General features: G+C 39.3%; 1 protein-coding gene across 3 annotated transcripts in view; it reads left to right on the top strand.

Annotated features, from left to right (window-relative positions):
* GLG1 (golgi glycoprotein 1) overlaps positions 1–16,947 on the top strand; it is a 149,275-nt gene that overhangs the window by 107,921 nt on the left and 24,407 nt on the right. For 2 of the 3 annotated variants that reach the window (XM_053906674.1, XM_053906672.1), the window contains exons 5-13: positions 504–707; positions 1,424–1,495; positions 2,405–2,588; positions 5,806–6,020; positions 9,838–9,959; positions 11,400–11,501; positions 13,079–13,232; positions 14,474–14,611; positions 16,823–16,909. In XM_053906674.1, coding sequence (XP_053762649.1) covers positions 504–707; positions 1,424–1,495; positions 2,405–2,588; positions 5,806–6,020; positions 9,838–9,959; positions 11,400–11,501; positions 13,079–13,232; positions 14,474–14,611; positions 16,823–16,909 — 1,278 coding nt within the window. The remainder of the gene's footprint in view (positions 1–503; positions 708–1,423; positions 1,496–2,404; positions 2,589–5,805; positions 6,021–9,837; positions 9,960–11,399; positions 11,502–13,078; positions 13,233–14,473; positions 14,612–16,822; positions 16,910–16,947) is intronic. The other variant, XM_053906673.1, reaches the window with a different exon arrangement.

Below are 16,947 nucleotides of genomic sequence, written 5' to 3'. Positions count from 1 at the left end.
TCTGTTTCTTTCTTTTTTTTAATGTTTATTTTATTTTTGAGAGAGAGAGAGAGAGAGAGCTCATGTGCGAGCTGGGGAGGGACAAAGAAGGAGGAAGACACAGAACCCGAAGCAGGTTCCAAGGCTCTGAGCTGTCAACACTCACGAGCCCCGAGATCATGACCTGGGCTGAAGTCAGACACTTAACCAAGTGAGCCACCCGGGCACTCCCTCAGGTTTCTATTTCTAGTGCTAACTTAACTATACTTAAATCTCCCAGGATCTCTCTTTCCATTTGTAGTGTGCAAGTATTCCATTGTAACAGAAGACTGTTGAGGACATTTTCTGTAACTTCCACAGTGTGGTTGGTTCCCAGGGTGGTTGGTTCCCACCTGATTTCTCAACAGAACGTGAATAAGCCAACTATATATTGAATTGAGAATTTTTTTTTTTAAAGCAAATGATGTTTATTTGAAACTCATTGTGGTGAGAGTTTTACAATATTAGTATCCTTGCTGTTTTAGGATGCACATTCACAAGGTGAGGTGGTATCATGCTTGGAAAAGGGCCTGGTGAAGGAAGCCGAAGAGAGAGATCCCAAGATTCAAGTCTCTGAACTCTGCAAGAAAGCCATTCTGCGGGTGGCTGAGCTGTCCTCAGATGACTTTCATCTAGACCGGCATTTATATTTTGCTTGCCGAGATGATCGGGAGCGTTTTTGTGAAAATGTGAGTCAGCTCAGAAACTGCTCTTCTCTTTAAAATATTTTTTAATACTTTAGTCCAAAACAAAATAAACCACACACTCTCCCGTGCACATAAGGCACTGAAAGGGAAGGTGGAGTTGGTCCCAGGATAACAGAGACTGATGGAATCCTATTCATACCTATTTCGTGGCTAAAACTACCATATTACATGTTATTTGTTTTGGGCTAAGATAAACAAAACAGCAGGTGGCTATCTTTTAAAATGAAATCCTTGATTGCTATCTGCAGACCTTCTAGAAAAACTTGCTAACACATGAAATGGAAGAGTCTCCATTCTTACAACAAAGAACTGAGAGTGACTTGTGTACATTTCCACCCTCTGCTGTTTTGAATAAGCAGTTTTAGCCATCAGAGCCACTGATTATGAGTTTTATTGGCTCCAACATAATGTAAGAAGAGACTGACAAGACACTTCTCTTGGTTCCCTGAGTAACATTATATCTGGGAACAAAGGACAGTAGCCAAGCATCATGGGAAATTTTTTTTCATCTTTCCTGCAATCACCATTTTCTTCCAAAGGCCACTAAATGTTATAAATGGCTGAGCCATTTGTTCAGAAGTGCTCACCATTCTAATAATTTAACAGGAGGTTCTGTATAAGGTTGTGGATAGGGCCCAGCATAACTACTCAGCTGATTGTTACCATCCTCATCATCATGTGTGTGTTCCATCTTACAGACGCAAGCTGGTGAAGGCAGAGTGTATAAATGCCTCTTTAACCATAAGTTTGAAGAATCCATGAGTGAGAAGGTCAGTATTATTTTGAAATACACCAGTATTTTATTCATTTCTTAAAGTTTTCTCAAATCCTCTCAAATAATATTCTTATAAACTCATTACCAGGATATAAATGATAAAGCTTACCCTTTTCAGAGGAGAGACACTTGGCTTTCAGTAGAGAACCAAAGCATATTTTGCTTAAGCCCAGAAAATGAAGCCTTGTGATATCTAGATACCGGGAAGCCAGTTGAGAATCAATTTTGGAAGTAAAGTTGGAGAATTTTGTATCACGGTCACATTGAAGCCAGCCTCACATACTCAGGAAGTTTAGGCTAACTAAACCAATGTGCTTTGCAGGTAATTAGCTATTTAATTTTTCGGCAGCTCTCATTAAGCATTCTCATTACCATTAGTCTGCTGTTCCTGGATAAATGCAAGAATCTTTTATGACTTTTAAAAGAATAATTATTCTTGGTTTTGCTCTCCTGCCATTTACTGTCATATGCAGCTGAAGAAATGTTTCATTTCAGTTGCTTATATAATTTACTATTGAATAATTATATTTTAAAAGCATAGAATGTAACTTACAGAGTGCTCTGTCAGTTGCCACTTTGATTCTTGTGAAATTTACTTTAGGGATATTGTTGAAGAGGAAAAGCATACTTTGTCAAGCTAATGTATTAGAATCTACCAAGTATGTTTTTAGGTACTGTTGCAGCAACAATCAGTAATTCACTGTAGAATTCCAAGGGTTTCTCCATCCACTTATCCCTGCCTCTTACCCCAGCACACTTGTGTTCACTTTTAGCCAAACTTAAAGGTAGGCATTTTGGTAACAACTGCAGTTGTTGACATACCCTTGACCGTGAGCCTCTGCTTGTATGTGTGAGCAGCCGAACCACCTGAGTGGTCTTACTCTTTGCTACACTCTTTATTCAGTGTCGAGAAGCACTAACAACCCGCCAGAAGCTGATTGCCCAGGATTATAAAGTCAGTTATTCATTGGCCAAATCCTGTAAGAGTGACTTGAAGAAATACCGGTGTAATGTGGAGAACCTTCCACGGTCTCGGGAAGCAAGGCTCTCCTACCTTCTGATGTGTCTGGAGTCAGCTGTGCATAGAGGTAAGAATTAATTTATTTTTCTCCTTTTCATTCCTTTTGGATTCACATTCTAGCGTCTCTTGTACACGTAAATGTTAATTTCCTCCTGTATTTGCCCTTCTGAGTTTACATGTGCCTTGTGACTCAGGAGCCTTTGTTTGCAAGCATAACTCCTGGAGCTGAAGGCTTAGTATCCCTAAGCCTTATTAAAGGCCTCTTTCTCTTAGCTCAATAATTGCCAATTTTGTTTTTCTTTACATGCCAACTTGTTGTTTTTTTTTTTAAGATATATGTCTCAAATCCAAATAGTTTAATTTTAATTTTTTTTTTTTTAATGTTTATTTTTGAGACAGAGAGAGACAGAGCATGAACGGGGGAGGGTCAGAGAGAGAGGGAGACACAGAATCTGAAACAGGCTCCAGGCTCTGAGCTGTCAGCACAGAGCCCGACGCGGGGCTCGAACTCACGGACCACGAGATCATGACCTGAGCCGAAGTTGGACGCTTAACCGACTGAGCCACCCAGGCGCCCCTCAAATAGTTTAATTTTTAAAATGCATATTCAACATTTTTAGGAGAGTCATAGCATAGTAATTTAGCATATGAGCTTTGGGTCAGAGAGGCATGGCTTTAAATTAATGGCTCTATCACCAAATTTAATTAATGGCTAAGTGACCACTGTTAATATTTCTTAATCTCTCCCAAACTCATTTTTCTTTTTCTCTTTTAAGATTTTTTTTTTTTTTTTTTTTTTTTTTTGAGGGAGCGCAAGTTGGGGAGGGGCAGACGAGAGGGACAGAGGATCAGCAGCAAGCCTGATGTGGGGCTCTAACTCAACTGCAAGATCATGACCTGAGTCGAAGTCAGACGCTTAACTGACTGAGCCAGCCGGGTGCCCCATAAACTCATTTTTCTTATCCAAAAAACATAAATAATATTTATGGTGGGTTCTTATGAAGATTGAATGAGGTTATTTGGAATAGCACTTAACATTCAATAAGTGATAGGTACTGTTATTGTTACAACATCGATGATACTAAGAAACTGAACAGTAGGGATGCCTGGGTGGCTCAATCAGTTGAACTTCCAACTCTTGACTTCAGCTCAGGTCATGATCCCAAGGTCGTAGAACTGAGCCCCACATCAGGCTCTGCACTGAGCATGGAGCCTGCTTAAGATTCTGTGTCTCACTCTGCCCCTCTCCCCCACTCACACTCTCTCTCTCTAAAAAAATAAATAAATAAAATAATAATAATAAACTAAGCAGCAAAAGAAGAAGGGATTGACCCCTTAGAACCACACTCATGGTCTGTTGAGTCCAAAAGTCAACCCCTGAAAAGGAACCAAGAAGGTCATATAGAAGATGAGGGTTGTCTTTCTGAATATTGGCTGTAAGCTGTAAAAATTAAATTCCTAGCTCTTATTAAATAAATGATGCTGGGACAGTTGGTTAGTGATTGAAAAGATAAGGGGAAAAATCAATCATTAAATAAAACTCGGAACTTTTTGGTGATTTTTTTTTTTTTTTTTTTTTTTTTTCCCATATCTGGATAGTGAAAAACTCCTAAGCTTCAAAGCCATGGAATAGCAACCTGGGACAATGCATGGTCTTGGGTTGAATACCAAATAAAGGACATTTTGGAGACAAACGGAGATTGTTGATTATGGTGTGAATATTAGATGAGATTGTCCTAAAATGGAAAGGTAGAGATTATTGACTAGTACAAGAATATTGTGAAACAGTATGCATAATATAATCTAATTTTGGTATTTATAAAAGTTAATATTCTTAAACTGCAGATTAATAAGAAACACAGGAAGACTCAGTAAATACACTGCCAGAGGCTATGTGCAATAATTCAGAAAAATTATACCAATTGCATAATATTAAAAAGACTGACCATATTATGTGTTAGTGAGAATGTGGAGGAACTGGACTATCTAATGCTTCTGATGGAATTTAACATAGTACAACAGTTTTGGAAAATAGTTTGCCAAATTCTTAGAAGTTAAGCACACATCTACCATATGACCCAGCCATGTGCCCAAGAGATATGAAGGCATATATCCATATAAACTCTTACAATTGAGTGCTCATAACAGCTTTATTTGTAATAGCCCCAAACTGGCAGTGACCCAAATGTCCAACAACATTTGAAGGAATAAGGAAATTGTAGTCTGTCCATGTCATGAAATAATATTACTTAAAAATAAAAAGGAATGTGCTGTTGATACATGGATGAATCTAAAAATAGTTTTGCTGAGTGAAAGAAGTTAGACAAAAAAAGAGACTGTACTGTCTGACTCTGTTTATATCAACTTCTAAAAAGTAGAAACTAGTAAACTAGTCTGTAGTCACAGAAAGCAGATCAGTAGTTGATAGGGGAGGGGCTTAGGTGGAGAGGGAGGGAGAGATTCTCAAAGACCATAAGAAAAGCTTTTGGAGTTGGTGGGTATGTTCAATATCTTCGTTGTGGTGATGGCTTCAACAACGTATACGTATGTCAAACTTCTCCAATTGTACGCTCTAAAAATAGTTTATCTTATCTTAATTACACCTCAGTAAAGCTGTTTTTTAAAAAACTTTCTTAAGATTTCCCAGTTGGCATTTTTTAGGTCAATGAAGGGGGCTGAAGAGGCTGTAGTGAATATTTGAAGTGTAGTCTTTTCCACAGGCTTTAACTGTGCATACCAGTAGGGGTTGTTCTTAGCTTTCATTGTTACTCTAAAAGTTACCTTATTAATAAGACTTCGATGGAGAGCCTGGGTGGTTCAGTGAAGTGTCCAACTTTGGCTCAGGTCATGATCTCACAGTTTGTGGGTTCGAGCCCCACGTCAGGTTCTGTGCTGACAGCTCAGAGCCCCGAGTCTGCTTTGGATTCTGTGTCTCCTTCTCTCTCTGCCCCACCCCCACTTGCACTCTGTCTCTATCTCCTTCAAAAATAAGTATTAAAATTTTTTTTTTAATAAAAAAAAAATAAGACTGCCATCGGCACAGCATTTGCATTATTAGTTTAGTAGTATAACATCTGTATAATGCAGAATACTGTCAAGATAAACCCTAGTCTCTGAAGTCTCAAACTCATTTTATGCTGATGCTTGCTATATCCTAAGCTTTTCAGTCTAGCTAATAGCATAACTGGTTTTATATTCTAGAGGAAAACATGTACTTTTATGTGTGGTGATATCTGATTGTAATGCGCACCATCCATAATGTCGTGACTTAAATCCTAACTTAGGACGACAAGTGAGCAGTGAGTGCCAGGGGGAGATGTTAGATTACCGGCGCATGTTGATGGAAGACTTTTCTTTGAGCCCCGAGATCATCCTGAGCTGTCGGGGGGAGATCGAACACCACTGTTCTGGATTACATCGAAAAGGGCGAACTCTGCATTGTCTAATGAAAGTAGTTCGTGGGGAAAAAGGGAACCTTGGAATGAACTGCCAGCAAGCGGTAAGGAAAAATTTTCTACTGCCATTTGGAATGTTCTATTTTATCGGCTGAGGAGTCTCCTCCTGATGCTGTCCCAGCTTCCTTTATCTAGATCGTTTGTGGCATCACAGTTAACACTGGGCACTAGGAACCAGACACAGAATATTGTTCAGGCATACCTTAATAAGAACATGGAATTTGCTGCAGAGCAAAAGTTTGAATTCATAAACAATAAATGGAGCTATATATATATACTTAAAGAAATAGGTAAAATGCATTGTTTGCTGGAGTTTTTAAAGGAAAGTAACTTGCTAGGTGAAATTTGTAAACTCAGCACCAAGGCAAACCAGGTTCTGGTAAATTAGAAAACATCCTGCACCAAAAGACGATTTGCCTTTCTCTATAGGCTTGATTAGATTGAGGCTGAAAAAGAGCTGAAAGGAATTGAAAGTTTCTAAGAGTTTTTTGTTTTTTGTTTTTGTTTTTTTTTTTTTATTAATGTGCAGCATACTGTGAATTCTTGGCCACAAGGATCAAGAGAGCATGTTATTTTCAAAATGACACCATCTTTCTTGTTACACCAGGGGCAACTGTGCATGGAAGGGTCTTTCTTTCTCTGGCCCCAAACTGTACATGAATTCTATAAAGATATTTGGAAAAGATGAGTGTACTTCTTGGGAAGATAAAGTTATTCCTTTTTTTTTTCCCTTTTTTTAAAGATAAAGTTATTCTTGATCTAGGGTTCATGAACAGTTGAATAACTACAGGTGAGGGGCATAATATAAAGTTAACAAAATACTATAGATGCAGTGCATCTGTTTCATTACCATTGTCCACATTTATTACTTTTTACTGAATAAGAGTCTTTGAACCATTCTCGGTACCAAATGGAACAGTGGTACCCTGTACAGTGTACCCCATACATCCCTTAGAATGCACAAAAGATACCATTTAGCTTTGTATCCTAAATTAGGGAGTTGAGTTTCTCAGTGAAACTTTAGAAAACCACAATTCAGTTGTTTTTTGTTGTTGGCATTTTTATTAAAAAATGAGTATTATAGAAAACCAGAATTTGACAATCTGAAACACAAAATGTCCATAGCATTTTGATGTGGAGTAAAATTTCATCTTCGCTTCTCTTACTCACCCTGACCCAGAGTCGAAAGTAAATTATACATCCAGTGGTAGAAAAAATAGACAAATATATATATATTCTCCAGAATCCCAAACCCAGCTAGAAGGAAGGCTTCAGGAATCTACTGTGGTTTTAGTTGGAACATTGTGGTTCTTCAGGAACAATCCTTGCTGGTGATTGTCCTGGGAAACCTCTGTGACAATATGTGTGCTTGGGCCTCAGACCAAGAGTGAATCAAGACATCCTATACTTGAAGCTCATCCTTAATGCAGCATGTAAAGGGGAGGGAGTTGGTCAGGAATAAACCTCTTTACTGAGGCTACACTTATACCAAAGTGTACAAAAAAAACCCAAAGTAAGTTGGTTTAACTTAATTTCACACCATCTACCTCCAGGGCTTTTTGAAATTTAGCTTGTTAAAAAGAACTAGTGGCTCATCTTGGAAGGTAAATACAGACCTCCCGTCTCACCCTTTTTGTCTAGAAGAAAATTTCTCACAAGCATTTCCCCAGTTTTTTCCTAAGCAGTCAGGGGCTGGAATAGATATATAATCATGTAGTGATTTTTGTTCATAATGTTTGTTTCCCACACTGCTGTCCCTGGGCTCCAGAGTGGCAGTGATTCCTTGGGCTGTTAGCCCTCTAGAGTCTGTAAGGCAGTCATTGTCTCCTTTTAGGAGCTGCAGTCTGGTGTGTTCATTTTGAATTCTCAAAGTTTGCCTGTCACTTATGGATATTTAACCTGTACAGTTCTTGCAGAGACTTCCAGATCCCCATGATACTTAAAACTTCCCTCAGAAAAAGATGTAAATATTTTGGTCTTTGTCAGCAAACGTTACTACTAAAATTGATGATAATCTTCCTATCAGCTAAGCAGAGCATTTTGTAGCTTCTCCAAATTGCCACCGACAATTGGTATAAATAACTCCCTTCCCAGAATATTGAAAATCTTTTGTTTTCTTTTCTTTTTTAATACTTTTTAAAACATTTTTTTTTTTAAGAGAGGGAGAGACAGAGTACAAACAGGGGACGGCAGAGAGAAAGGGGGACAGAGGATCCAAAGTGAGTTTTTCACTGACAGCAGAGAGCCCAAGGCAGGGCTTGAACTCAAAAACCACTAGATCATGACTTGAACCAGTCAGATCCTCAACCACTGAGCCACCCAGACGCCCCAGAAATCTTTTCTATTTCTCTCATCTTGATTGTTGACTTTTCAGGATAGATAGAATTGGGATTTTCTTTCTTCATTTCCTTTTGATCTGTGTTCTCTCCCCCCATGTGTGATGGGGTCAGTGCTTTCGTATGAGCCCCTGTGGGATTGTAGGTCACATGTATGAAGATCAGAGAAGACTCTCCTCCAAAGGCTAAATCTGTGACACAGAAAGGACTTTAACTTGGAAAATAGGGAACCCAAACCAGAAGGATTCTAGTTTTTAAATTTGTTGTCTGTTATTTAAGATTCCCACCCCAAAACACCATCTGCTATCCATCTGTACTAATAATGATCTTTTACATACGTAAAATGCTTTGCAGTTTATACATCCTTCTCTTGTATATGACTCTTTCTTGTAATTCTTCCTCAGTTCAAGAAACTGCAGCTAGAGGTTAATCATGACCATGTTCTCAAAACTAATTTCTGTCAGAGCCAGAACTATTAATAGAACTCAGGTCCTCTGATCCCTAATTTGGAGTTTTTCCTCTGCCCCAACTGCTTTCTCCTCAAAGACCGGAAAAAAGAATTAGAGGCCCATCTTCTTATGCTCTCACTTTATTCCATGACAGAGAATGGACCAGGCAAAAATAGATGTTAAAGAAAATACTCTCACTTTCAGCTGTATAATGACAAGTATTTTTTTTTTAATGTTTATTTATTTTTGACAGAGAGAGAAACAGAGCATGAGCAGGGGAGGGGCAGAGAGAGAGGGTGACACAGAATCTGAAGCAGGCCCCGGGCTCTGAGCTGTCAGCACAGAGCCCATCCCGGGGCTCGAACTCACAGACCGCGAGATCATTACCTGAGCCAAAGTCGGACGCTCAACCGACTGAGCCACCCAGGCGCCCCGACAAGTATTTTTCTGGATATGTATAATGAGCAAGTTCTGCTTTACCTCTTCGTTATATAAAAAAGATAATTGAGGAAAAATGGAAATTATAAGTATTGCATTCTTGTTTTTTTAATTGATATTTCTTACAAGTTAAATGAAATCTCACATTTGTTTTTAATAGTGTGGAGCATGCTTGTTTTAATGCCAGTGTATTGGCTGCATAATCCAAATTCTAGATTCTTACGACCAGATTAGGTCTCTGACTGGAAATGTCTTCTCTTTACCCTTGTCCACTCAATTCTGGCTTGGCCGTGAGGGTCAGATTTAGCAATCTGATTAACAAATAGGCAGATATGAGGGAAAAGGCAGGCTTTATATCATAAAGAGCTTTTGTTTTGGAAATGTCCAGAGATGATCCAGACAGGTAGACAAGCAATCCCCACAGTAGCTTAAACAGAAAAACTGAGGCTCAAGATAGAGAAGCCAGTTGGAATGTATTTGACAGGAGCTCTTATGCTTGGCCAGTGACAATTGTTAATTGTTAAACTTGTTAACAGTACATTGTGATATACCAGACCAAGTAAATATTTGAAAAGATGACATTGCTCTTCCCTCATATGTAAGAGATGTTCCTCTTTCTTAATTTTCTTTTAATCCAGCTGCAAACACTGATTCAGGAGACGGACCCTGGCGCAGATTACCGCATTGATAGAGCTCTCAATGAAGCTTGTGAATCTGTTATACAGACGGCCTGCAAACACATAAGATCGGGAGACCCAATGTAGGTTATCTTATTTGTAGTATTTATTTACATTGTATTGTATTTGGCAGTGTAGCGCCAGAAACATTCCTTCTAAACAGAAACACATACCAACTTTTGATAGAACCAGTACTGAACTGGAGCCCTTGGCTCTGCCTCATCCATGATGTAGAGACGCTGAGACCCAGCATTGTGCTGAAGTTCACTGACTGTGACCGAGCATGTATGGGCCTGTGCATTAAGTCGCTGAGTAATCTGTTTAATGGTCAAATGAAAACGAGAGAGAAACACTCAGGATAAAGTGACACATTACTTTGTCTCTGTAGTTCATCCTGTTTGTATATTGACTCATTGTATACATTGGCTACTTGATAATTATTAGAAATTAATTAAATCTAATTGAAATAAAAACTGTTGTGGTTGGAGGATATAATCATGAACAAAATGAGCTCTGAAGTTGCGTCCAAGATTTAGGAAAGCTATAAAATGCTATACTAAAGTATTTGAATGTCATGCAGTAGTTTTCTCCATGTGATGCACAAACTAGTTTTAAAACCAGGTTGCAAGTAAAGAACAGGTTTCCCATTCTGCACAAATCCTCGTAGCCTGCAGCTGGCAGTAATCAACGATAAAATGAATGCAGTCCATATTTGTCATCATTCTGTTAGGCATACACTCCCGCTGTTCATGCTATAGCAGGGGATTAAAAAAGGGTATTCTTCTTTAAAGTTTTTTATGCAGTTGGAGGAGATAGACAAACACAGTGAAGACTAATTAAGAATATTTACCAATATAAAAATAACTGCATTGAGCACAAGGGGTCAAGGGAGAGGGAGGGAAGGAGAGAACTGCTATAGCTAAAAATCATTTGAAGAGACTATCACTTAAATGCAGCGTGTGGACCTTTTCTGGGTCCTGGTTTGAATGAACATATAAAAAGGCATAAGAGAATTGGGAAAAAATTTGAAAACTAACAGGATATTACATGACATTAAGGATTTTAAAAATTAATTTCTTTTCGTGGGTTGTAGTATTATGTTCTCATAGAGAAACATGCTCAAGTATTTATGAATAAAATGATAAGGTATCTGGGATTTGCTTCAAAATACCAGCAAGGGGGTGTAGAATTAAAACAAACTTAGCCATACGTTGATAAAGTTATGGGAAGGGAAGGTGGCTAATGTATGATTCTTTACTTTTGTGTGTGTTGGAGATTTTTCACAACTAACAGTTAAAAATAAAGCAGCTGCACACAGATCTTAAGTAAGCTGAGTCCTAAGTGCTAAGTGGCCCTGAAGTTAGAAGCCATAATCATTGTCAGACTGATTTGAGTTATTCTCAGAAAAGTAAATCCCTGATTGCCCTCAAAAATAGCTCAATGACTTTTTCTACAGACCAAGGAAATATTGATGTGAGAATTCCAAACCTGTTGCTACAATTTCATCCCTGTTTTATTCCCAGGATCCTCTCGTGCCTGATGGAGCACTTGTACACGGAGAAAATGGTGGAAGATTGTGAACACCGTCTGTTAGAGCTGCAGTATTTCATCTCCCGAGATTGGAAGTGAGTATTTTGAAGCCAGAATCAAGTGTAAGCCTCAGCATGTTCTCCTGTGTAGTCAATATCTTTTGTATTATTTGAAATAACCGGTAGGAATATGTTTTTAAGTTCTGGGATAGCTGACACACTCCAATCCTTTGAGAAATCTTTCTTGCTTTCAGAATAGTATCTCAAAACTGAGGCAGCCCCTGCAGGTCTGTCCCCGTGTGCCCCCATTCACTACTATTTTGGAAGTCAGAGTCAAATGTTTCTGATACCACAAACATCTATCCGGAAAGGACTTGGGCACCTGTGGGGCAGCAGAAGCGTCTTCAGATACGTTTCTAAGAAGATACTAGTGCATTTTAATTTTTATTGATTTGTGCTGGATACGGGAATTTACTTTTATTCCTTTAACTATTCAAAGTTACTGAATTTTCTATCTTAAGAGGCTCTTATCAATAAGTGACAACTTGATTCTCTAATTCTCTTCTCATCCTGTTAGTCAAGAAAGGAGGGGTAGGGGACGAAATAGAAGAAGGATCTGTGTTGCAGTCAGAATCGCTGTAACTTACTGGCTTCAGTGCCCTCCTCTTTTTATGTCTCAGTTTCCCCTCCACTTCCAGAGCAGCCAGGACCCGACTGCTTGGGAAGCTGGCTTTTCCTGCCGCACCCAGGCTCAGCTCCTTCCTGACTCAGTTATCTCAACCCCTGGAGTTTGGTCATTAACTTTTTCTAGTGATTGAGTATGTCACCCACAAACTTTACTGGGAAGTGATTATTCAGAAGGTTCAATGTATTTTTATTTCTGTGTCCTCAGATTAGCTCTGGAAAGGACTACAGAAAAGTACATGGGAATTTCTCTGTACTTTCTCAGGCCGTCTAAGCCTGAGTTTAGACTCAGAGTCTAAACTCTGTTTACGTAGTTTACTGAGTTTACTGCCTTAATCAAAACTCTGTTTTTCCTCTTCTGCAACTCCTTTACCCGTGATCAAAAAAATGCTTCACAGGCCTAAAAGCTACTCATTAAGTATTAGCTTTTCTCCTCCCATTCACTAGCTCTCCCCTGAAGTTGACATTATGATGTGGACAGAATTAAGCATCTATTGGTCTGATTTGGAGAAGCCGCAGGCTCATTGCCTTAATCCATTGTCTCCAGAGTCAGAGTTAAATGTCAAGTTTTTTAAGCTGATAAGCATATTCAGGTAAACTAAAAATGGAACTGCCTTAGCTTGCGTGGGAGGAAGAAGAGTAACAGTTTTACTGGAAAGGAAGTCGAGTGAGGGATTTTGTTTATCTTGCCATTTCCTGATCCTATTGAATCTAGTGTATCAGATAGGATTGAATTTCACACTTAGAAAAAAAGTATTGAGTGGAAAGTTGTGAATTGCCTGGTGATAAGCTACAGCCCTTATTTTCTCATTTCAGCCTGGGCGTGTTAGTGCTGAGTCTGCTGTTGTAATGTTGCGCATCTTACATAGCTGTCTTGGCCTCTTTGAGGTAGAACTTAAATCCTCTGTGCCAAGGTCAACAGGCTTCTACAGATTGACCACTGTGTGTTCCTGAAGAACAAAATTCAGGAATATCTTTTAACTTTATAGGCTGGACCCTGTCTTATACCGCAAGTGCCAGGGAGATGCATCTCGTCTTTGCCACACCCATGGTTGGAATGAAACCAGTGAACTTATGCCTCCCGGAGCTGTGTTCTCCTGCTTATATAGACATGCCTACCGCACGGAGGAACAGGGCAGGAGGGTATGCATTCAATACTGACTTCATTTCTTCTTATCAACCATTTGTTTTTTTAGTTAGTTTGTTGTATTGTGCTGACTTCTGTCATTGTAGGACACTTTGTTTATTAGTATATCTGGCAGGGAGGGGTTGCTGCACTACTAGAAACTTCCATTATTCAGTGACTATACATAGAGTTGCTTCACCAGCTTCTTTCCATCTGATTTTACATTTTCAACAAAGTAAGTCAGGGGACATTTCCAGTTTTTTCTTTAAATTACCAAAATCTATTTTTTTTTTTTTTTACATTGATTTATTTTTGAGAAACAGAGTGAGACAAAGCATGAGCGGGGGAGGGGCAGAGAGAGAAGGAGACACAGAATCTGAAGCAGGTTCCAGGCTCTGAGCAAGCGGTCAGCACAGAGCCTGATGCGGGGCTCGAACTCACAAACTGTGAGATCATGACCTGAGCTGAAGTCGGACGTTCAACCGACTGAGCCACCCAGGCGCCCCTAAATTACCAAAATCTAAATGACAAATAGACAAATATTGCCACCCTAACTTTATTTAACTTTAAAGTTCCATTAGAAGCTCTTAACCAGGATACAGATGGTTTTTAGACTTATTGTGAGTTTAGGTAAATTTGAACTTAATGTTCCTGACCCAAGTGTGTGCCTTTTCCTGAACTAGAGCCCGCATTCTACTCTACATTCATAGAGTAATAGCAGGTTAGTTCCGCTAAACAAAAAACTCTAACCTAACCTGAACAAATCCGGTTCACTTTTTATCAGAGTATTTTGAGAAAAGGATGTTGTCTCAATAGTGTATTAGAAAATATTGAATGTATAATCTCATTCCTAGAGATACAGGCTTTTAGAAGTCTCCTAGAAAATTTAATCCTTATTCTGGAAGAGATTTGAGGTATAAAGTTTATATAAATTACTATAACGTTCTCTGTTAGTTTCCTGACAACAGATATCCTTTATCTAGTGCTTTTTTGTTTCGGTTATGGTGCTTTTTTATTTTAATGTTTATTTTATTTTTGAGCGAGAGAGAGCGAGTGTGAGCAGGGGAGAAGCTGAGAGCGAGGGGTCAGAGGGTCCTAAGCAGGCTCTGCGCTGACAGCACCAAGCCCGATGTGGGGCTTAGACTCATGAACCATGAGATCATGAGATCATGACCCAAGCTGAAGTCGGATGCTCAACCAACCAGGCACCCTTGCTTCTGGTACTTTTAAAGTATTTTGCTTGTTCTTTCTCATATAGCTTTCACGAGAGTGCCGAGCAGAAGTCCAAAGGATCCTACACCAGCGTGCCATGGATGTTAAGCTGGATCCTGGCCTTCAGGATAAATGCCTTATTGATCTGGGAAAATGGTGCAGTGAAAAAACAGAGACTGGACAGGTAGCTCACATAGCCACCTATTTATCTTATAGTAGTAATAATCATCATCATCATCACAACTAACATTTTATATAGAGTACAGACCATAAAATACAATCTTTATTTTTGTTACATTATTCAGTGTCCTCTTCATAAGAAATCCTAAGGAAATTTTTCTCTTTCGTCTCTGTGGAAGGAGTACTACTACTTTTCCTAAGCCGTTGGTTCGTTTTTATATTATGGTTACTGTATTTTGTAAGCGATTATTTTCCCCCTTCGTGTTGCCTCTTCAAAAGCCTGGAGCCAAAGGTATGACCTGCCTCTAGCAAGTATATGAGATTTTGTGGGAGGCTTTTGTGTACCAGGTTTGCTGCTAGCTCCCTCCCCCCTTCTTTACCATATTTTCTTTTTCTTCCTATTTTTTAACTCATTCTAACTTTATTTTATATTGCCTTTTTTTTCTCTTCTCACTTTTATAAGGTACGTTAAGTCCTTTCGAGAGAAGGCAGTGTATAAATATAAACAATTCTAAATACTGGCGTACATGAATAGCATGCATGCCATCCAGTAGTCCTATAAGATATGTAGGAATGGGAATTATCTTTTCCATTTGGTAATTGACAGAATTGAGACTCAAGAAGTGACTTCCTTTCCTAATACTCAGGTGTAATCCTAACCAGACATCTGGTCCATTGTGTCATAACCTCTCCGTACCGGAAAGCATAGAGAAGAAGCAGCCCCCAGAATTACATGCATGCTGTGAATGGTGCCTAACGATTTTGTGCCTGCTTTAAAAAAATAGAAAAGCTACATTACTGCTTTCCAGCAAATTAAGTTAGAAGGTAGTGTGTCCTCTGTGGTGAGGAGTAAGTCCTTGTTTAAAGCTCCAGTAATACTAGAACAAAGTGTGAACTCAGGTTTCCAGGTTCCATTTTTACTACTCCAGAACATCCTCTGGGATTAAACTATTAAAAACTTACCCGTGCAGGAATTGGGTATGTTTAAGAAGCAACATGGCTCACTATTCAGATCTGCTCACCCTGGGAATGCCATTTTCAGCAGGCTACCTCCTGGGCCTGCTGCAGTTCTGTCAAATTTATTGTTAGAAAACGCTTGCAGTTCAGCTTTCTGCTGCCTCTGTCTAATGAAACAAAAGATATGGTCACATGGAATCCCAGAAAACAGTTTCTTTCCATACCCCCTTTGAAGTAACAGTGAGAAAGCTATGCTGTGTGGCAGTCCATTGCTGTGAAGCTTGGCTCAGGAAAGGATTCTATGACTGGGATTTTTCCCTTAGCCATTTATCTTACTCCCGAGGTTTTATGCATTTTCCTTTAGGGATTCCCCACCCCACCCCCGCTTTCTGGGCATTGTATAATTCCTACACCCCCCTGCTCATCCCTTCCTATTCTAATTCCAAAACAGAGACTCTTGCAAAATAGTAAGTTAAACTTGATCCTTTAATAGAGCCCTTTGCTGAGAAATAGCTGTTGATATGCTTTGGGAAAATAAGCTTCTGTTCTACTTAAAACCTCTATGTTTCTAAAGGGAATAGTCATGGAATGATACTACGAGGTCTCTCCAGGTCAGTTTCCAAAGCCTAGACAAGATAGTGTTTAGATGTCCAAACCCTAATGTGCTCACTTGCTTTGCAGTTTTCCTCAGGATCTTTCTATGTGGGCCAAGGTTAGAATCCCACATTTGACTTGCAGGAGCTATAAGTTCTATGCTGTGTTTTGGATCCTGGGTCCCAGCCTACTTTGCTCATGAAAAGTCTTAAAATATTCCATGTCTTTCCCTGTAAATCTGTTGTTCGTTGATTATTATTGGTGCGCAGATTTAAAATGGGAGCAAAGGTGATCAAAACATAGGTTAAAATTGAATGGCAGGTTGTTGATAGAGTGGAATAAAGGCCTGATAAAATTTTTAGACTCTGAGGACGTGTCGACATTGATTCTTGTTGGACTTACTGATTGGGCCTTCTGGAGGATTTGCATGGCTATTGTAGCCCCTTGTGACCCTTTTAACCACCCTTTTACATCAAGTACTTATTTTTCAACAATCCCAGTTTGGGGACTCAAATAAAGCTTTAGTGTTCTGTTCAGTGAAATAGTTTTTAAAAGGAAAGATAAGGAGGACCACTGAAAAGGAAGTAGTAGACCCTGTTCTCTCTGCTTCCCTTGTTCATTTATGTAATTGACACGTGCCAAGGGATTGCTTTCTTACTTGCAGGAGCTAGAGTGCCTCCAGGACCACCTTGACGACCTGGCTGTAGAGTGCAGAGATATAGTCGGCAACCTCACTGAGTTAGAATCTGAGGTAAGCAGTCTGCAGCTTGTAGATGGCGGCAGCCCTGG

The sequence above is a fragment of the Panthera pardus genome, unplaced genomic scaffold (genome assembly GCF_024362965.1).
Source record: "Panthera pardus isolate Hobbes unplaced genomic scaffold, ASM2436296v1 HiC_scaffold_19, whole genome shotgun sequence".
In the NCBI taxonomy this organism is placed as follows: domain Eukaryota; kingdom Metazoa; phylum Chordata; class Mammalia; order Carnivora; family Felidae; genus Panthera; species Panthera pardus.
Note: the sequence above shows the minus strand (reverse complement) of the source record. Positions and strands in the feature narration are given on the sequence as shown.